The following is a 22,744-nucleotide window of genomic DNA, read 5'->3' as shown; positions in this document are numbered from 1 at the left end:
CCATCTTAGAAGAAAGCTTGTCTGTATTTCAAAAAACAAACAAGAAAGACTAATTATCAATAGTTGAAATGATAAAATTGACAGAATTTAAATAAAAACGTAATTTGACTCATTTCTGTTTGATCATCACAAACGCTGTCGTGTGGGCTGGAAGAGCAACCGCCAACCCTGTGATAAGTAGATGTGGTACCTCAGAGTCTATAGACATACCCAACAATGTGATAATAAGGCTATTTTAAGGAAGTGGGAGAAAGGATAAGGCAAATAACATGACTACTTATTTTCTACTTGGTGTAAATTTATACTAGAAAATAAAGGCAGAGTTTGAGTAGTCGGTGTGCTATCAATCCAAGCAATTAGTCGGCCTTCTGTTGTTTAGAGAATAAATCCTTTTGCACATTAGCTTTAGACTTTAGCACTTTTTTATATTAACATCCTATCAGAATTTTATTCTGTGTGGTGTGTCGCACTTAACAACTACAGAATGACACCCAGCTAAAGCAGAAAATGAATGTGTGCCATTGTTGGGCTGAGTGCCTCCCTCCCTTCTCCTCATGTCCCCTTCTGTGTGGCCTGGCTTCTTTCCCTGCTGATTTTGTTGTCTTCAGTCGCACCCCAAAAATACCCTGCGCTATTTCTGGCACGTATTCATTTTAATGTACATGTGAAAAGTACTGCCAGCTGACTAAGGCGGAGAGCAAAAGAAAAAGAGTGCGTCTGTTTAAAAAATGCTGAGGAAAAAAATGGAAAGCTGTGGAAAGGAAGTTGGCAAATTGAAACTAACAAACCTTTTTTAAGCTTATGGGCCAAATTATAGACTAACCAGCTTCCTTTTATTTGGCCAAAATATCCCAAATACGTTTTGTTTTGGGGCTACACTTGCAAATCTGAAAGTTTTCATTTGCTTACTTGTGTTTTTACGGGAGGTTAAGTGAAGTGAATGGTTATATTCGGATGTTCCCAGTGGCTGTATTAACTTGAACATCAGGTGTGTGACCTATGGATCGAACCAGGTGATCCAGAAGGGTGTGTAAAGTGTGCAACTCACATATTTGTGCCTCATTGTTTTGTCTTCAAAACATTCGAGTAGCTAACAGCAGGCTGTCAAATGGACTTTGAAAATGAGGTTATGTTGTGTTGCTGAATATATATATAAAGTACTAAAACAATCGGAGTGCATTATGCTGTAAATTTATGAGAACATTTCTAAGAATTGCCCTTTGACATCAACATGTGTCTGCTGTCATAAAGACAACTATTCTGAGAGCAACACAACTCTTTCCATGTAGTGTTGGAAAAGGATTAAAGACATTTATAATTTTTTTGAGAGCAGTGTTTAAGTTAGCGGTGTGTCTCAGTCTTCCACATGAATACCAGAATATAAGGTTTCTCTTGTTGCATTCTAACAGCGTAATCAGGCCTGACGTAGTCAGTGATCACTTTATTGTGCAGGAAGAGAGTTCAGGGTACCTCAAGCCAACATTGTCACGTGTAGTTGTAAACAATTCGGTTTGTGAATGTGCAGCTTCTGCTGAATTTGATGAGCTTCGTGGTGTTTCAGTATGCTGTTTACTTGTCTGGCCTACAATGGCAAATGAAAGTAACAAAAGAATGTTGGGGGGAAAAAAACAGAAACAAAAAAACCAAGAATTACTATCTGTCCAGCTGACTGTACTTTTCTGACTTTTACATTTTTTTCCCAGGGCATTGTATCAAACAACGCGTGAGTGTTTCATGAGTCTTATCACATCGTTGCCTCCAGATCACCACTAGTTGTCAGAAATTACAACTGGTACACTGGACAAAAAGTACCAAGTACCAGTACATTGCACATAGAAACCCATGCAATGAAGCTCCTGGCGCACAGTTTTTATGCTGATGTTACTCTAATGATACAGTTGATGGTGGACTATCTGGACAAGAAGTAATTTCACAAACTGAGTTGTTGCAGTTGTGGCATCCTTTTGCATTTTCACAGTCAAATTAATTGATTACTTTTTAATAGACCTGTTCTTTCATAAATGTCTCTAATTTCTGCATGATTAGGTGCATGAGTTTATACACTTATATAAAACAGGTCCGAAAACACCTGAATTCAACAGCAGAATCAATGTTTTTCATCTGTCAGTTGTTTTAATCTTGTGATTGGTCACTTTAGGTGGCAGTAGCAAAAACAGATGAGCGTCACGGAGCTGAGTTGTCTGGCCTACAAGAGAAGAATGAAGATGGGCAAAACAATTTTGGGGGAAAAACACCATGGTTATTGCAAATAACTGTAGTGTATGTTTAATTATTAGCTCCAGATATTAAACCTTGATATAAGAGAAGGGCAAAGGTTCAATCCTGGCGAGTAAAAGTTTGTCACACAGACACAGTTGGTCTCTAGCTCTTGACTTAACAGCAGTTCCTAGTTTTCATCTCCATTCCTGTATTTAGCTGATCTTTCAGCACTCAGCAACTTCAACCACAGAGTGACACACTGACTGTAATATGGAAAATTCCTCACACAGAGGTATAGGACTATCTGTAAAGTGCAAAAAAAAGAGTATGTGCATGACAAGATGGCAGATGTGGACTTTCCACACTAATCCAATATTCTGGAGAGAATAGTGTGGCTATGAGCTACATCTTTTGTAAATTTGCGAATGCTTAAAGAGAACAGAGGTGGCCCATAAAGTGAAGCAAGGGGGGTCTATTCCTAACGATAGCTTAGCCTGAACAGGCTGCAAATATAAAAGTAATTTATTTCACTGACATAGAAAAGAGAGAAGCCCCCCCTCCCTTCCTCCAGCTTTCTTTTTTTTTTCTCCTATGCTCCCCCCTCATCCAGCTCTCCCACTCAGCAGCTGTTCCTCTCACTTTCCGCCCTCCCTCCACCCCACCCCGCATCCCTGCATGCCCACCCTGCTCCCCCTCCTCCTCCTCTGGCCCCAGTGCGATGGCTTTGTTTTATTGTTGCGCAGCGTTTGGCAGGGAAACCCCCGTCTGGAGTGGGGCAGGAGTCCGACTCCCTCTGAGCACTGGGGTGTAGCATTGTGGATGCCCAAATAAGCAAAGGATTAGTGGAGCCAGTTGGGCATTTGGTTTCTAAATGAGCTTTATGATGAGTTTAAGTGGTTAGTTTTGGACATTTTTCAACACTTAGCACTTGTTGTGAAAATGTAGTCCACTCATTTTTTTTATCTATTTATTTTTTGTAACTGAGTCAAATGAACCTGTGATTAATGTGAGTGAGGAAAAACATCTCTTGAGCCTAAATTGCAACCCTTGTTGCTGACTCTGTATGTTTTACTTTCTCTGTAAATAAAAGGCTCAGTCCCATATTTTTCTGGTTTGCTTGGCTTAGGAAAAACATGTATCACATGTCAGCACACACAGACAGACAGCAGATCAAGATCTGTAAAGCTGGTCCAAAAAAGGAGGAAAAAGAAATCCCCCGTCCAAGACAGGAAACAAACAACAATTTATTTGTGGTGTTGACAAACGACTGTTTCCTGTACCGAGGAGAAAATATGTAGAGGGAGGGGGAATCGGGAGCAGCTTTCATTCCAACAGTGCCAGCCAAAAAGTACAAGTACAGCCCCCAAATGAAAACTTAAGGATGTGTGTTTATCCTCTAACCACCTTCCTGTGGTGTGTATGCGTGCATGTTTGTTTCTTGCTATGGCAGATTCTTTTTGGCACTTGATGGTACTGTTGAGCTCGAGTTGGATGTCTCTTCCCATAGGTCTTACTCTGTTTTTAAATGCAGAATTATTCTATTTTATTTAGCAAATCACTAGATTTCAACTGGTGTTCTTCTACATTTTGGAAGCCAGGTTAGAAAATCACATTATAGGTCATGTGTTTATGTGGCTGATGTCAATTTATGAGTCATATTTTTAACTACTTTAATTTATATTATTGTCTACCTGGATCTGATTTATGGGTTTCTGTGGTGAGGATGGTGGGTTAGTGGCTTGAAAATGAAGCCGTACCGGTTTCCTGTTCCCCTACTCTGTCCTACCACTGTAGCCCTGTGGCTTGCTGGTGGAGGGTTGGGAAGATAATGGTCTAAGCTGTTTACACTGGAGAGGCCTTTTTGAGCAGTTCTTGTGCTCATAGGAAGTAACTTGCTGAAAGGGCTGAGGTATTATAGTATTTGGGGAATCAGAGTTTATTGCACATGCATTTCGTTTATTTTGTTTAGGAGCAGCTGTGTTAGGCCCTACAAAGACGTGGGGCCTAACACAGCTGCTGGAGAATGAAGGGCTCTATTGTGTCACGAGATGACATCTTCAGCACTTAACCCGGTGTCCAGTTATGCCAGGAGAAGTCAGCAGAACAGCAAGTCTGTGCTGATTTGCATGCAGGCATATATGAATTAATTTGGGTTTGGTATCCGGGAGTATGGCTTTGTGCACGCGTATAGAGTGCTAGTGCAAGAATGTCATTCTGTGTAACAGGTGGCATCGGCTTTTTTTTCTTATTTGGATCCTGAACAAGGCCTGTCAATATTTCTTGTGTGTGTGTGTGTGTGTGTGTGTGTGTGTGTGTGTGTGTGTGTGTGTGTGTTACATATATGGATTGGCCATTGTGCCCTTGGTCCTCAGCAGATGTGGTCTGAACAATGAGCTGGGTGAATAAAAGGAAGTGGTGTATAAATAGCCTCTTACGTCTGCATGAGTGGACTCCGTGTGTTTGTGAGATCCTGTTTGATGTGACTGAAATGTACGATAGGAAGTTGCACTGTCGAGCGCTCCACAGGTGCCGTTTGGTGGACTTTTATATACATTCCCAGAACATCAGTATTTTGTATGGCTTTGATTTCATGCCCGGTGTGTCTGTTTTTGGAGAGTTTTTCTCTTCTTTTGAGTGATTCTCACCTGAGAACACACAGTAAGTACTAAAAGGCTCATCAGTGCTGTGTAAAAACTTTGCAGGTCCTTATAAGCCCCTACAGACAGCTCATAATGAGCTGTGAAGCTCAGAAACTCGTCTCTAAATCACATCCTGGTGATAAGTGCACATGGGGACCGGTGCTAAAAATAAACAAGCCTACTCCCTCTTCTATCTAGCTTTCCCTTCGTCTCTCTTGTAGCCTCTCAACAGACAGACTTGCACCTTTCTGTGGTTCATTTCACATCACAAGCACATTCATGCAGAGTTTGTTTTCATTCTCATTCATTTGTCCTTTTTGGTCAGGATTATCACAGCCAGCACCCATGCCCTCATGAAGGATGTAGTGCAGGGGGGTCTTGAGTGTAGTCTTCTGCTGCTGTAACTCATCTTCTTCAAGGTTTGATTTATTTTGAATGCAGAAATGCTCTTCTGCATACCTTTGTTTTTTACAAGTGGTTATGTGCTGAGCCTGTGCACATTGCAGCCTCAGTTTCTTGTTCTTAACTGACAGGAGTGGTATTTTAGAAATATTCACCTGCTGCCAACAAACATGGCACGTTCAGAGGCATTTAAATCACCTTGCTCTCCCATTCTAATACTCCATTTCAGCTTCAACAGGCTGGTTTGACCATGTCTAGCTGCCACATCCATTAAGTTGCTGTCATATAATTAGCTGATTAGATATTTGCATTAAACAACCATACCTAATAAAGTGGAGAATGAGAGTGCAGTAGAATAGTTGGGTATAATATCTGAAATTTGGAGCAGTTAGAAGCAGAATTGTTACACATTACCTTACGTCCTATTATGATGCACTGTTGTTATTTTATGGCTTGAGTCATTAATCTATGAAGTGAACAAAAGGATACAAGAATAATCATCTTTGTTCCCTTTGTTAATAGAGAAAAACAAACGGTTCCAAACAACCTACTGTAATCTGCGCTGTTTAAGATGAGTCACCGATTAGTAAGATTAACTGTATTGACTCTATTAGTGTATTATCTTGCATAAATGATTATGTAAATAGTAAATCTCCTTTTGATGGTTTCAGTTTTAAGCTGTTTTCTATCTAATGTTATCTCTCTCACTCTCCTCTCTGTCATGTCCTAGATCCTGAGTTCTGTTACAGCTCCATGGGGAAGTGTGTGCGCGTGCTTGCGTGTGCATTTGCATTGCAGGTTTAGGGTCTGGCCCGGGCTCGGGCGGCTGGGTGTTGTCATTGAAGTCCTGGCCTATATTAACAGCACACTTCGCTGAAACATTATACAGGTGGCAAATACTGCAGCGAGCCTCACAGCAGATAACAAGAGAAAGAGGGTAGGAGATAATTAAAGGTAGAATTACAGTGACGATGTGAGATAAAATAGAATAAAATCTAGTGGAGTATCTCCAGGTTAACGCCTTTTGGCTCGTGCCTGAATTTCACTCTTATCTTTCCATATGTTGGGAGCTGGATAGTTTATAACTTTAAATGCAACACAAACATGCATTCTGTCAGCATATAGAGAATAGCTGCTGATTTTGGAGCTTGTGATAAGATTTTCTTAATCTAACTCCGTAGAGATTGTAGAATGATTGCACATGTAGACGAATACTGTAGACGGTAAACTGCTAACATCTTTCTGTTGTGCAGTCACTTCTATCAGATAGTCTGTGTGCACTCTCTGCAGATAACCCAAATAATAAACTTCTCCATGGCAACTTTAATTACCAAACCTGAAAGGATAATGAGTGTTATTCACGTCACTATTTGCACAATGTTAGGTTGAGACTTTAGCTGTTTTTGCACATTGGCTTCTTCATTTTTGTTTTTTCCTTCAGTGCTGTGTCAGGATATTTTTGGGTGCTGCCATGTTTTTGGGGCCCTCTCCGTCACATCTGTGTCAAGTTAGGACCTGTCAGTAACATCTGTGCTTACAGTAAACACAAGGGCAGAAACTTTTCTTGTTCCACATCCTTTTGAAAATGTTCTTTGGTCAGACTGTCACATATTTCTAGTCTTGTTCTCTAGCTGTTATTAAGTAGCACGTGACCTCAGCACTTTTTTTTTTTTTCTTCTGTCAGCACAACCGGCAGTAACACTGAGCCAGTAACTGGACCACAGTTTACTCTTCATACAGTAGCTTCCAATCAACAAGTTGAAACAGGAGTCGGCTGCCCAGTCGATACCACAACAGATTTGAGGATAATGCTGCTAAGCAACATTAGAAACCAGCCATGCAAATAACAGAAATGAATATCTCTCTGATCTCTTCTCCCACGCATGAGCAGGACTCGCACTCAATGTGTATTACTCATCTGTACTGTGTAACTTTAAGTTAAATGGGGATAGTGTGAAGATGGTCTAGTGCCAGTTTACCAGTATTATTTGAAGACTGTAGTTTAAATCTGCGGTAACTCGTATTGTATGTTCTGTTCAGGGTTGTCTTTTTCTTAAATTTACCTATATGATAAAACAGAAAGTGGGGGAGCAGCTCCCTCGGTGCAGAACAGAGCAAACATTTATGACAACAGATTGATGAAAGAGATTGAATCAGACATAGGAGGGTTGCAAAGTGGCTTGCAGATGTATTGCCTATGCTTTATATGAGATTTCCCATTTGGGTGTTTGGGGGATGAAGATGAAGCAAGCGTTGTGGGATGAGATCCATCTAAAGTCACACATTCAGCAAATGCCTGTTGCTAGGGGAAAATTTTTTGTATTTGTATTGTCTCCTGTTCCAGACAAGAGAGACCTGTTCCAGACAGGTCTCTCTTGTAAATGAGACATTATACATTTGCATAGAAGAAAACTAAGATACTCCAAGTATATTTGGTCTGTTATTAATGTTTTTTTTAATAGTATCAAAGCATTTTTATTTGTTACACACTTCAAAGGAAGCATTTGTTTAGTTTAGATGGGATACGGCTCATTTAATGCATTCAGTGGCATGAAAAGACCCAGCTGCTTTTGAAATTTGTAATTTGCCTAATCTGCAATTGTTGTTAGTTTCAAATGATTTGTGAAGTTTAGAAAAGTGAAGCTGTTATGGAAAGCTTTTACTTATTTATTTATTTTTTTTAAGCAAACTTCACCAAGTGGAGTTTCTTCTCTTTAGAGGGATTTATATGATCAGGAAGGATTTTTCTGTTGGCTTTGAATGGCTCAGTGAAGATTGGCAAAGCTTCAGTTTGGGGCTTACGCCTAATTTTGGGCTTACTGGCTGCAAAACCCACAATTTACTTTATTATGTTATGAGACAGAGGGCTATAAAGAGAGAGAGGGCTGATTGAAGGAAAAGAGGAGGAAGACAGAGAAGACTTAAAGAGAAATGAAGGGACTGGAAAAGGGCAAAAAAAAGGGAAGCATTACAAGGAGACAGACGGCTGACGCTTGTGGCGGAGGGGGGGTAGCGTTTGACAGAGAAGCGATTTTTCTTTTGGTACTGTAAATAATAGCCCCTGCTTGAGTTGGACGGCTTTCATGGCTCCTTTTGTGTGCAGTGACATCTTAGGTTCCCTAAGAGAGAAGAGGGCCGGAGAGGGCTCGGCTTCCAGGGTTTTCACTGGCACTGCGTATTAGCCCAATATGAATATGAGGGAAAATAAAGCCTCCACAGGTCAAAGCGATCCAGCCAATACACACTCATGGCTCTTTATCCTTCACAAACCCGCATGCCTGAACAGATGCAGGCAGACGCACAGATTGTGGCGCCTGCACACACATCAGCATTTCACCATCAGCTGTAGTCAGATGCAGACAGCTTTCCTCACCCCTCCTTTATCTTCGTCCGAGCAGTCGTGTTTTGGCTCGTACTTCTGACGAGAGCAGCCCAGCGGCTGACTTGTGGCCTCTGCTCGGTTTCGAACTGTAATTTAAAGCTTTTAATCTTAATCCCAAACACATGTACTTGCTAAGATGTCCCATTCATATTTATAGCAGGGGGCCTAGTATCAGTTTCTCGTAGTGAAAGTCCCGCAAAAAAACTTTACTCTAACTTTGTGTATTTTACAGCTGCCCATGTAAAGTGGTGATGACTTAACAAATTGGTTACTTTCATTCTTAGTATGAGTAGTTTTCACGGTTTTGTGAATACAGAATAATAATACAGAAGAAATGACGTGTCTGAAATGACGTGTCTGTCTCGAAAGTAACATTGAGACATACTCAGAGTGAGATCAGAATAGGAAGGCCACCAAACAAACAAAATGAAAAGATGATGATCTCATTAACATGTACTTTCCTTCACTTACATGACCGGAGGAAATCCCTGGAAAAGCTGCATGAGTGTGAATCACCTGCATAATGACATCACATCCTGTTTAATTTGTTCATTTGTAAACAAGAAGCTTAAGATAAGCAGGAAATGGTAGCGGGAAAGGAGGGGAGGGACATTCCTGCTGTTGCAGTTGTCCCTGCATCTCAGAATATCCACTCAACAACACCTAATAATCTCTTACTAGCCCCTCCAGACCAAAATATATTGACCTCTTAACGTTGTCCACAAGAAACATAAATTTAATGTAGTGTTCCTGGCTTGTGGACAGGCATGCCCAGTATTGGGGAGTGGGATATGACTTATTTCCTTTGAATAATCACACGGCTGAATAACACCCACGACTTCACACAGGATACATAGTTTAACTGGACCTACTTTTTTTGGTCCGTCATTATTAGCATATTAGCATCGCGTTAGACAAATTTAGCTTTTTTATTGTTTCTTTTATTGTTGTAATTTTAATGTTTGTCTGGAACAGGTCTCTCTTGTAAATGAGACATTATACATTTGCATAGAAGAAAACTAAGATACTCCAAGTATATTTGGTCTGTTATTAATGTTTTTTGTTAATAGTATCAAAGTAAAATGCATATAAGCAAGCATTACTTTAACTATTAAGTACTGTTTTGACCATTAATCCCAGATTTTAATTATTAGTTTACTGACTTCAGTTATTTTAGTCTACTTTTCTGGGTTTGAGAAGCTGCCCAACACTTCAGCCATCGAAGTAGAATTAAAAGCTTTAAAAGCTCGAACGTGTCATTGTCTCTTCAGGTTTTAAAGTGCAAGGTGTGGTGTTCAGTTGCAAGGGCTTAGCACAGTGTCTGTGTGTTTTCCTGGTTGGAATAATGGCAGCCAGTTAAGTGACTCACATCAGTCCTGTTTGTGTGGTCATTGCTACAGTAGGTCACAGATAAGGGTTAAAACAATTGCTTGGGTTGTTTGATGTATGCTAGTAGTTTCTGCACATTCCAGTGTTCACTCAAATGTATTTTTCAGAAGATTAAGGTCATTAGAGTTGTGTTTTTAGTTGGTTTCTTATCAAAGGTCAGTGTTTACCACCATATGCGACTGCCGTAGCACCACGTGCAGTTTTGTTTTTCCTGGAAAATCTCAGAGCAGTAAAAAAGAAAAATGTGGAAGTAAGAAAGTGTGTGTGCTGGTTGGAGCTGCTTTATCAATCCCAGGAAGCCTCGCTACCAGGAGGCAGGAACAACAGTCACTGGCTTCCAGAAAAGGGACTTTCCTCCATCCTGCTCTGTTAGGATGCAGAACAATAACCAAATGACTTACGCACACACCATGACCACTGGCTTGGATATTTGTTGTGTGTGCTCATACAGACCTGTTCGCAGCAGGTTGCACTTCAAGCTCTAAACCATGAAATATATTTTCTTGACCTTTTTTTTTTTTTTTTTTTTTTTTTTAAGTAGTTTTACCTTTTTTGTGCCCTGACCTTGACCTCGAGCATCCCATAAACTGCACCGTTGAAAGTAACTCCAAGGAGTAAAGAACAACAAGGGGGCAGAACACGAGGCTCCAGAGTGCTGCTGTATGCGACGTGACCCACTTGTTGGTGTGTTTTTTGGGGTTAGATGAGGCAGCTCATCCTTGGGCTGCCCTCTTTTCTTTTCTTCCCTCTCTCCCTGAGCATCGGATCATGTCGCCCACCCACACTCCCGATTGTTATTTCACATTGCCCAGTCACCTCATCACCATTGCTTCTGTTCGGTCTCTAGGCATGTTGTCACAGTTTCACTGACGGCACCGCTCGCTTTTTTCCAATTTCTGTCACATGTGTCGCCTGCAGCGCTGGCAGCTCTCCAGTTCTTGCGGCGATTCCACACCGCAAAGTGAGAGAGGGGGCAGAGCGAGGGCCCGGCTGGAAAGAGGGAGAGCGACCAGTCTTGCAGCAGTAATTGGTCAGGAAGTGGGCTGCTTGGATCTACGAGCTCTTCTCTCCCAGTCTCCCCCCCACTCCCTCCCGACTCCCTCCCCTCCCAGTGGGCAGTCAGTTCCGTTGCGTTTTGCTTCCATCTGTCCCCCCCCCCTCCACACCCGCCCTCGCTCTCCCTCTTCACACTCGGTGTCTATCTTTCTCTCTGAACTGACCTCATACTGTAGAAGTGTGGACCACGGACTGGGCCGCCTTGATGCGAAGCCTTACCTACCTCGTGTCAGCGTTTCTAAGAAGGTGTGAAACTTTCTAAATGGATCTAACCTGTGAAAGGATACTGGGATACCAGCAGCTCAGGAAAGGCTAATCGTAGAAATGGTCTGTCTGAGGTGAGTGACAGGTTATCATAGCCTCTTTGTGGATCAGTAAACTGACAAGGCATAGAGTTTGGCCTCTGGTTTTGGCTGCGTGAACTGCTTTGATAATTACTGTAAATAAGGTTATGCCTCAGTGTGTCTGCTCTCAGACATTACAGAACACCACGTTTTGTGTCGTTTCCTCCTTTTTAAAAGCCCAGGTCTTTATTTAATCATAATTGCAGACGTTACTCCTCCAAACCCAGTCTGGCCAGCAATTATACATCCCAAAGTTTCAATTTAGCATGACTCTAATAGCACGTTTTGCCAACTTGTCTAATTAGACTGCATGGCAGCCCGCTGTAGTTAGTTTCTGTTTCAGCTTGAGGGATGCTGACCATTATTTTTGTGTTTTTTTTAAATCTGCGATCCTGAATTTGCTGTATTATTCTCCCCTATCTTCTAAATGCCACTAGATCCAATTATAATAGATTTGTCATCATTTTCACAGCAGTTTGATTAGAAATGAGTTTTTAAAAAGATGTGGACACAGTGAGTGTTTGACAGTCAGCTTTAAATACAACATAAATCACATTTTACAGCTTGTAAGTGAAACATTGTTACTTTATATTGCGATGCAATAACACAGACACGCCACAGTGTTTGGTGTATGTGGGTGTGCGTGTCTATCTGAGCATATACTCGTGTGTTCTCCTTTGTGGTTTGTCCTCATTTGAGGTGCCCTAACTGGAGCACCCAGCTTCTGATGGGCACAGATTTAGACTTATATTTTTGCTTTCCCCCAGAAGAAAGTGAACTGACCCAATAAAGTTACAGTTAAAATCTCTGGCATGTGTAGCATGACTTTAAATATTGTTTAAATCTGTTTAGCAGTAGAGTACCTCTAGGATCATTTTTGATAGTTCAACAATAATACATTAACTTCTATTTAAATTTGTATATGTGGATCGCTTGTATATATGTGTATATTATTAGGCTTGTGTCATGCGTTTCCCTAATGTGAGAAAAATCCCCCTGTCTGGTCTCCTTTCCTGAGGCAGGACCCCCAGGTCCTGCATTTTAATCTGAGGCCAAACACCGCTTCCTCCTGATATCCGCCACACATGCTCTCATACTAGCTTAACGCACAATAACTCTGTGTATATACATGTAACACACACGCACTGTGGCCCTGCACATTACTCTCTCTTCTGTTTCAGAGCTTTATACTTTGTCACATTTTTAAGTATAATTTTCCTGTGAAAGATCGCTCAACAAATCTTGCTTCTTTTCATTTATCTGCCTTTTCTTGATGAAAATCCAAACATACTGAAAATCCCTCCTATCATAAATACTTTTCCAGAGTTTTGCTCAAGCCCCTGGTGCCACCCAGCTCTATCATTAGCTGCGGCTGTTGCTGTTGACGTTGTTGTTCTTGACGTAAATGCTTGAGTTATTTCTGTGTCGCTGTTGTTGTTGTTTTGTCTGCTGGAATGGCGAAGACACTCCTTTGCTTTCCTGGACGCTCCTTCTCTGGCCAACTTTGAGGGATTCCTACTCTTATATAAGCTGTATCTGCTGCTTAAGTCAGATTTCTGGCTGGGATGAGGCAGAAATTCCTGAACTTGTTCTGGCACCGAGAATGGACTGCTGCAGCCTGAGGGAATACCATCCGAGAATCAGAAAGACTTATAAATCAGGAAGTGGGGGGGAAAATCACCGCATCACTTTAGATAATCGGGATCGCAGATTCTGCTTTCCTGTTTCACAAAATTAGTCCTAACACAACAAATGCTAGAATTTCCATACATCTGTTCATGATTTATAGACCGTAGGCAGTAACAGGACAACAACTTCTCACATCACAGGTGGTGTGTTAAGAACAGTCAGTCTGTGTCACTTCAAAATACTTAACTGGGATGCATGTGGGTCAGTTGTTGCAAAATCATGCAGTTCAGCTAAGCTTGGTTCAAATTGTCACAACTTTATTTTGTATACCTTTCAATTATAGTTCACATGTGTGAGAACGTTCAGTAATTTTCAGTAACGTTCAGTAATCTCTTCCCCATGTTGATGTTGCAGGGGACAACATCAAGCCTTCTATCTGCTTTTAGTCCACTTGTATGTAATATTGACCGTGTAGGTAGCATGCAGGCAAACAGTCCAGGTCGATACCAAAAGAGTTACTGCATTTGCCAGAAAAGCAGCAACAGAAAACTGGCAACACACATGGATCAGATGGCTGTAGCTGTGTACAAGCTGCTGAATGTTGACTGAGATGAATCTGATATCCCTGTGTCAGTGGTGTTCCTGCATCATCATCATCATCAACCTGCAACATCATAATGTTGGTCCAGGATCAACATTGCAGCTGACCAATCATCTTGTTGTGATGTCATAGCTTTGCAATGCGGGGAAACGAGAAACAAAAGCTCTTGTTTATATAAAACGCTGTTCAAGGACAAATACTCTGCATTTTGAGTGTTTTTCTTTTTTATGTGATTTGTGCAACTTCATAAATATATTCTCAAGTTAGGTTTGCTTTAACCTAAATTTAGTTTGGCTCACTGGTGGTAGTTTTTAATATCATTAGCCAGCTTCTTGGCTAATGCTAATATGATTGTTGCAATGGTGATCCTGGACCAACATCACTTTGATGCTGTAGGAACAGGAACAACACCGACACCGGCGATATCATGCGTTGACTGTTAAGTTCAACTGTAATGTAACCACTTTGAGTTCCTGTTTGTTGTTTCTTAACATTAAGCATACACTAGTGTGGAGGAGCTGGCACTGTAGGTGGATTTGGCTTGTTATCTTGATTTAAGGCGGGTTCTGCTGTTTCTGGTGTCTTTGCTGAGCTAAACTAATCATCTGCTGGGTGCAGCTTTATTTTTCATGATTATATTGGAAGGGATCTTATTGTTACTGAGCTACATTAGATTTCCAAGATTGCCCCCTTAAGGTCTGTTAAAACAGAATTTCCCAATATAGTATTTGTTGCCTACATATCTACTCCTTGATAGATACTGACGCTTCTTGGAGCCATTACTTTAACTTCCCTGTGAACATTAAATTATCCTCGCTACTGATTGCTTAGGTCCACTTCCAACAAGTTTTTGCTTCACAACTCTATATGCTTATTGGACCTATTGAACAGCTGCTATTACATGGAGAGGTTAAACAAGATTTGAATCAATATAAACATTAACATAACATCTGGAACAACTTAAAACAGCGAACAAAGGCATCAGATGTTTTGCAAATGCCTCCAAATTACCTTTGTTTACATTCATGTGACAAAGCCCCCGAACAGCAAAGGGAAGTCAGGAGAGCTCAACCAACTTTTGGACACACGTTGCCCATTTCCTTTATTTCCAGCTGTGAGTAAACATTTTTCAATCCATGGAAATGATATTTCCCTTACTTTGACCACATGGTTTGTTATTTGAACTGTGATGACAAAGGTCTCCTATGAAGTCGTGTTTTAAGTGATAGTGATGCTGCTTCTGTTGGATATTAATTTCGAAGATATGTTGGATACAAAATAGATGATGAGAGACAGAAGATTTTTTTTTTTTTCATCCTTTCGGGTGAAAAGGGACAACGCTGTCTTTTTAAAGGGTTAATGAATAGCTCTGGCGGCAAGAACAAAGGCTTTAAGTGTTTATGACAGAGTCTGTGAGTGGAAGAAAAGACTGTGTATATGTGTCTGCTGATGATCCATCTCAGTAATGACAAAGACAGACGGGGTCACACAGGGAGGGGGAAACTGTATATGAATGACCTCTCCACCCACTAACTCCTGTCATTAATCACGGTCGTTCCCGTCCTCTGAATCTGTTTCCCGCTGTATTCTCACTTTACATTTCCTCGTTACCACAGAAACATTCCCCCCCCCCCCCCCCCCCCCCCCCCCCCCCGACTTTAAAATGTGAACAGCTGAGAAAATGAAGAAGCTGTCAGGCTATCAGAGTTGGAGATTGGACCTGGTTTCACACACATGCAAGCACAAATTCAGTCACCCACTGCCCACTGAAATAACAGCCATCAAATTAGTTGTCCGCCTCTCTCCGCCTGCAGTCCTTCCTCCTCCCTCCAGGACATGCAAAAGAGGTTCCTTTTGGCAAACTTAAACCTATTTTATCACATTTCTCTAAACCTTTGCGGCCGTTTTATATACCAAAATAGTGTTTCTCCCCCTCCAACTTCTCACTGGTGGTTCAGATCATCAGACTGAATCCCACCGCCGTGGATCAGAAAAAAACAAAACAAAAAAAAACAAAACACCGGCCCAGACCCGAATTCACGTCCTGGGGCTCTCTCCTCGTCTAATAGGGCTGTCGACAGACTTCGGTGCTGGCTTCGCACGGCGTCAGGAATCAGTGCTGGATCTTGGAACAGAGTCACAGATAACAGTTCTGATGTTTTCTGATTCGGCTACGGCCAAATAATGTAAAGAGATGTACTCTAAAACGCTTCTTCAGTAGAGAATCAGAGAAGAGAAACACACAGAATTTCTTGCTAGCAAGGGCAGCCTCCAGAACTGAGACTCGCCCTGAGGACTGCCCTGGTCCTTTATTTATATGCTTCAGTGAGCATTTGTTCCATACATTGAAGTGTGTGTGTGTGTGTGTGTGTGTGTGTGTGTGTGTGGCAGTAAAAGCTGATAAGAGTGTGCACGAACCTTGTGCCCTCCTCCAGTGTTTGCACTGCCCAAGTGTTATGAGGAATGGAACGGTTTATTGACAATAAGCATTTTCTTCCCTCGTTTCCTCCCCCTTTCTTGCTCTCTCACTGTCTTTCCACATGCCGCTCAACCATGGAGATGGATACCTCGAGGTTGCCATAGTGACCACTACAGCACAATGGCTCGAATTATCTTGGCAACCCCAAAAACTTTAATACTTACATCTCCTCTTAAAAGCGATGTCTACATTCCAGTGATAATCACACTTATTATAAAAGTTATACTGTTATTTTTTTAGTTAACATTACGCAAGGGAGGAGCATAAAGGGGGGCATCAGATAAGGAACAATGCGGCTGTAGGTTTCTGTCATCAGCAAGTCGTGCTTAGCTGAACTGAGGAGTTTCGAAGTTCCTGCTGCATGTTTGCCAAGCTGGAAGTGCTCGTCATGGACTGTGTGTGTGAGGGGTGAAAGGTAGCAGAGAGGGGGAGTGGCAGGTGGATAGTTTTGGATTTAGAGTGGAGCTTCAGGGGCTTCGTGGGTCAACGATCCCTCAAGTCATTAGAGAGAGGGGTCGTGCTTCTTTAGGTCTGGCCCTTGTGTGTTTGTGTTTGCGTGTGAGAATGAGAAGCAGAGAGAGAGAAAAGTCCAAGGGGGTCTCTATTCTAGTATTTGTGACGAGATGAGGTTGGCCGTTAGCAGGACCCCATGCTGCTTGGACCAGTCCTTATCATTTAAGAGGGACAACAAATAGGCAACATATTTGCTTTAGTGTGTGAAACTGATGGTCCATTGTCTCACGTGTGCCATCCTGATGGGACACACGGCATGTCCTGATTTATAAGCGTCCTGTGAACTTCCCAAGCTAAGTGTTGTGACATCCACAAGGGTTGCATGATGAATCTGTGGGATCCTAAGGAGGCAAGAAAAAGGACTAAATTCTGCTTTTAAAAAGTTGTTTGTTATGCAAAGCCTTTATTAAATTTAAGATTAAAGATCTTTTAAAAGTAGATGATGGGGAAAACAAATCAGTTCCCATAAGACATTAAATCTGCTGGTCACAACCTCTAACACAAATGTGTATGGAAACATTCTTACACAGAGCAAAAAAACCAAAGTTTGTAAATTATTGTCAGACTTACGAAACGTGTGCAGCAGCCTGTTTAGCTCTTCTTAACATGCCTATGTTAACAAATCAGAATCATTCCAAACGAACAGGCTTTGCAGTCTGTGTACAATACCTACTATCTGAATACTGCTGAACCCAATTTCCTTACCTACATAAGAAAACATGTTCCCGTTCAGACGAGGTGGAGAAAGTGGTCACAATGTTGCAGGAGAGAAAGCTACAAAAATGTAAGGCAGGAAAACGGGAGAAAAAGCTAACCAAACAAACTGAAACTATTGTGTCCATGTGGAAAACAGCTTGAAGCCCTGACAGAAACGACAAAGCAGTTCACAGTCGTGCACCAACTGTGCGCTGGATGGAGCAGGCTGTTGGAGATTAACCAATTGGATGTGTACAAGGATATCGACAGAGCCATAAGTAAGGAGATCAACCGATTCTCAGTTTGCAGCCGACTCTGACTTGGTGGTGTGCCTAAACTAACACTATGTTCCTTTTAGATACGGCTGTGTATTAAGCCTCAACACTTGTCATCTAATGATTAATGAGGTTTTAATAGTCTGAAGCAGGATTTACTCTCAATTTTTCACGTGTGTTTCTTGGAGTGTCCCTCTAAATTAGATGAGAGAATGATAAATGTTTAAGTTCCTGGAAGGAAGGGGGTTATTTTCACTTCACAAAAACATTTGTGTATGTCCACAGAAACACAACTCCAGCTTTTATCCTTAACCAAATATTCCAGCATTTTGAAATAGATTTTTATTAAAAACATCCTTTTTCAGCCATTGTGTTAAAGCAACATTAAAAGGATATTCCAGCCATTAAAAATGACAATGCTATACAGTTGAGGAGACTTAATGTGAATGATTAAAATTAATGATATCATTTGCTTTAGCCCCTAATCATTACTCAGTCCAAAAAAAGTCTAAGATCCAAAAGATTTTTTTTTTTTTTAAAGAAGACCCTCCCACCTACTAACTACTACACACCTGCAGTTTGATATGAAGGCTTTCTGTTATACCCAAAACATATTCATCCTAACGATCTTAAAGTTTTAGAAACTTTTTAGAAACTTTAGACTGCTTCACAGCCCGCAGACGACATGATAGAGTGGAAAAGTATAAAATCAAGTTTAACATGGCATCCACTGTCCACATCCTTCCTCTTCTGAGATTTTGTGTTCTCGTTCCCTCCAGCCTTTCTCTAATCTGGGCACAATGAGCCGTGCGGTGGACGAGGAGCTTTTGTCTGAGCCGGCTCGCAGCCTATTGATCAGTCGTAACCCCCTCCCCCCTCCTTGTAACGTGCGTATATGAGTGTGATCTGTGGAGCTGTGCACTAACAACAGCAGTTCAGCTGCCCGCTGAGCGTGATGGACACGCGCGCACACACACAAAAAGGGTGCCGCCTGGCCTACAATGCATTGCGGACCATGCTAAAAGTTTTATTTTGCAGTACAAGTGTAAAAGAACGGGGAGAAATAAAGTAGGGGAAAAGATAAAAGAAGGAAAAGGGGAGAGGAGGCACTTAATGTGGAACTCCCAGCTCCTTATAATTTGCTGCAGGAGAGAGAAAGCAAGGGAGAGGAGGAGTCAGGGGGAGGGGAATACCCAGCGGGGAGGGAGCAGGAGAGCAGAGGCCATTCACTCCGACACACACACACAGACTCTCTCATATGCAGGCACACACATGAACTCTTATAGACACACACATGAACAAAATAGATGCATTGCCACAGAATAGAGGGAGGGAGAGAGGCATTCAGAAGGGCAGGCAGAGATCCTCGGCCAGCTGAACTAGAAGAAAGAAAAGAAAGAACATCAGCCTGAGGAGTGTGTTCAGGAGAAAATCCAACCTCAGTGTTTGTACCTCTGTGTGTTTTAGTGGAGCGGACTGCATGTTGGATCCCTGGAAAAAGATTCACAATGACTGGGAAAAATTTGGAAAACTAGGAGATTAAAAAAAAAAAATCCAGACTGTGCTGGGAATACTGTTGGAATAATCTGAATATGTGACTCTTGTTGGAAATCCTTCTTTCATTTCTGAACCCATTTGTCAACTCATTCACTTGCATTTTGTTAAAGGGAGCGCTAAATCAAAATGCCTACTGGTAAGCAGCAGCTCTTTTTTTATTATTCATGTCTAATCTATTCTAAGTCAACTTAAACACATTTCCCAAGAGTTTATCTATTTTATTATTTTATTTATGAAGTGATGGGACTGGATTTTGCATGGGATTTTCACATCTGCACATCTCTTGACGGGAATTAAAACCATGTTCTTGTTGAAGAATATCTGGGTTATGTTTCCATTTGGTGAAATGAAATCTGTGGTGAACATTTGTTTGGTCAGCAAACTCAAAAAGTATAACAGCAGCCCTTTTCAAGTGGCAACTGGTCAAACATCAGACAGCGAGATATGATTACAAGGTATGCTTACTGGCCTCTGAAGGCTTGCTTGTTTATGCTCTTGGGTCTTTTGCTGGGTGTGTGTAATATTTGTCCACAGCTGACAGCGCTGCGTGAAGTGTATTTGGAGCGTTGGTCTCTTGTCAGCGCTGTTCAGTTAACGCCGTCTTCTGCTTGTTGTCCTCACCTCTGGCTTTGAGTGAAGCATGTTTGTTTTCTCGCAGACGTGTTGAGTTAAACTTCTTGTGATGCTGAGGTGATGGTGCGCACACACACACACAGCCTTTGGTGTTCTTTTACAGTGGTTAGAAATTGTATTTACTTGTTGGCAATTACAAATAGAGATCTGCTGCTGCAGAACATTACAAAACTTTGTGTGTTTATTTACCAAAGTAGATTTTCACCGGTAGCTACATTCAAAGCATCAGTTCAAATCCACATGTAAACTACCTTTTAAATCATTTTCTACTTTGCTTGTATATCCTCATGTCTCTGAAAGCCAACACATGTCTCAGTGTCCTCTGACCCCGGGTGTAGGTTGGACTGAGTGTTGAGATGCCATTCTACAGCCTGTGACCCAAATTAGAGCCTTGAAGACAGCAGTTGGGGGTGAGGCTACAAATGGGCAAAAGGAAGAGGAGGGGGAATAATTACTGTTTAGAGCAAACTCTTTGGTTTAGAGGTGCAGGAGACAATGGACCCCTCCGTCGTCCTCCTTGCACCCTGCTTGTCCAGTCATCTGGTCAGACATCTGCCCCCATCCAATCATGAGCACTTGGCACAAGGCGCTAGAGGCACACAGCGGCTGGACGGGTGGAGGTTCGGGGCAATTTAAACAAATGAGATCTCACGGTTCATGTAGAAAGAGATTGAGAACTGATGAATCTTTGCAGAAAGCAGGCTGAAATCCAGCTAGGTCAGAGAATGAGGCTAGTGTGTCACTCTCATAGGGAGTTGAAGGGCGTGTGCGGCAAAGGGTCACGTGAGTGTCCCAGGAGTGGGTGCGACACTGAGTGTCTGAAAATAGGGATGGGTTGTTGGTGAATGCTTTTCCCACAGCTAAACACCGGTGCTGTCAACTAAAAGCACACTGCACATTCCTCAAGTCCGCAGTGTCGGTAACAGAGAGTCTCGGCTTTTAACTCGCATCTTGTAAACATGGAGATACAATGTGTTAATCTGTGTACATAATGTGTGTAAATGAACCTATGTGTGGTGGCTGTTTTAATCATTTAAAGGGTTTTATGTAATTACGTGAAAGAAGAAGGCATTTGTTTGTAATTATCCTGCCAGCTGTGTGTGTTGACTTTGACTTTAACCATTTTCGTGAGGCCATGAAACCCCAGGGGTCTGCCGAGTCACAGATCGAGTTCAAGCTTCAGGCTTTACCAGCGATAACGTGCAAAGTGATGTTTTAAATCTGGCTGGCGGATGTGCACAGAAACACATTGAAGAAAGAAGGCTTCATTTTCCTCCATCAATCCTCCAAAGTGTCTGCATTATAACACATGTCCTGGTCATTGTTGGTCCATTGGGAAGCTGTTCAGTGGAAACCCCACCCCATGTCTCAAATCCCATCTTTCGCCTCACTCTGTCTCTCCCACCTCTGCAATCCCCCACCCCTTTTCTTCCTCTGCTCTCTACATTTGTTTGACTGCAGTGTGAAATCCAGGCTGACACTTTAAGGTCCTTAGTGTCAGTTGAAATCAAGTCTACGTCTCTATCAGAAACAGAGGTTGACCTTAAGTGGACGCAGCGGAAGATCGGGAACCTCTCCATAGCCTGTAAAAAAGATGAAAGAATTTGGTAGATTGGTTTTAAAATGGAGATAAAATGTGTTGGTTAAAGTGCCACAAAAGGCAGGATTCAACATGGGAGCGAGAGTGGGAAATGGAAAAGAGAAAAAGCAGTGGAGTGGGTGTTTTTCGACCTTTGGCCTCTCTTCTCATCTTTTCTTCCTACTTTCATTCCTCTGGGATCTCTCCTCCTCGTTTCTCACTCTGTTGCAGTCGCACAAGTCTGATTGCTTGACGACTTTACAAAGATGCTGCCAAAGTGAAGACCACTGGGCTGCTTTACTTCCATCTTGCCTTTTACATTCTCGTCACTCATCATAGCATATCCTGGATTTAGTTACGTTTTTAAAGTCCTTGGATACCAGAAAAATGCAACGTCAGCAACAGACTGCATGGCATTGAACTCATTTGCCATCTGGTAGGCTTGGTGAAGAATAAACAAGAACACACACGAACAAACAGCTTTGATTGAAGGCTTTTTGAGATGTGCAAAGTGTGTGGTCAAGTCATGTCTGGTGCGCTCACTCCTGTCTTCAAATTCTGGTTCTTTACAGGTAAATATTTTTCTGGTGAACTTGTACAGATTCATTTTAAACCCTCCCACAGCTCCAACAGTACGATGGTTGGAATATAGTCTTGGCTATACAAGAGGAAAGCTGCATTTATCGGAGTATAAGTGCTCTGAGCGTGAAAGGCAAGTGTTATGAACACATGCGCTCCAAAAGCAAATATGAGCCCCGGTGGTCTGCAGCCATGTGCTATATGCATGCTGGTCAATGTGTATTTTTACATAGTAAAGTATATACTTGCAGAAGCATGGTTTGAGCCTGTAGGAATGTAATGTGCAGCTCATATTTAAACACAGCGAACTTGGCCGACTTATTTTATGAGCTGCCAAACACATTCAAAGCTTCAATGCATAATAGAAGGAGGGAAGAGAAGAATGACAGGAAGGGAGAAAGAAAATGGCCGGAATTAGGAGAGGGGTAGGATAGTTGTGAGAATTTGGTGAAAATGACCTAAATTGGGGGGGAAAGGAGTGAGCAAACAAATGGAAGCAGGAATGATTCAGAGGGTTGGGAGGGGGATGCAGCCTGAGCTTATTGATATGCCCAGTCTCTCCATGCTGTCATGCTGCAAATGACCATGTTGATGCCTTTTTATCTGTGTTAATCTTTAACCTTTGAATCATCCTCATAAAGCAGGTGGCTTGGAGCATTTTCTTGAGGGTTGTGAAGTGGCTGTCTTTGCTTGTAATGAGTTTTGGCTCAAGTTGGCTCTAAGGAAGGTGGTTTGATCGGGATACTTTTTGTCAGGAAAGAGGAAAGGGAT

General features: G+C 41.9%; 1 protein-coding gene across 3 annotated transcripts in view; it reads left to right on the top strand.

The window, feature by feature from the left end:
- LOC147312727 (pleckstrin homology domain-containing family G member 1) overlaps nt 1-22,744 on the top strand; it is a 61,095-nt gene that overhangs the window by 8,358 nt on the left and 29,993 nt on the right. The window contains exon 1 of one of the 3 annotated variants that reach the window (XM_086264316.1): nt 11,200-11,426. The exons of 1 other annotated variant lie outside the window; for it this stretch is intronic. Coding sequence is in view for 1 of the 2 variants with exons in the window: in XM_086264315.1 (XP_086120441.1) it covers nt 19,309-19,318 (10 nt within the window). In the remaining variant the exon portion in view is untranslated. Of the gene's footprint in view, nt 1-11,199; nt 11,427-18,832; nt 19,319-22,744 lie in introns of those variants that run through there. One more of the 3 variants, XM_086264315.1, reaches the window with a different exon arrangement.

The sequence above is a fragment of the Aulonocara sp. 'chitande type north' Nkhata Bay genome, linkage group LG15 (assembly GCF_057382095.1).
Source record: "Aulonocara sp. 'chitande type north' Nkhata Bay isolate Kocher_YH1m ecotype deep benthic linkage group LG15, A_spYH_male_GT1.1, whole genome shotgun sequence".
NCBI lineage: Eukaryota > Metazoa > Chordata > Actinopteri > Cichliformes > Cichlidae > Aulonocara > Aulonocara sp. 'chitande type north' Nkhata Bay.
Note: the sequence above shows the minus strand (reverse complement) of the source record. Positions and strands in the feature narration are given on the sequence as shown.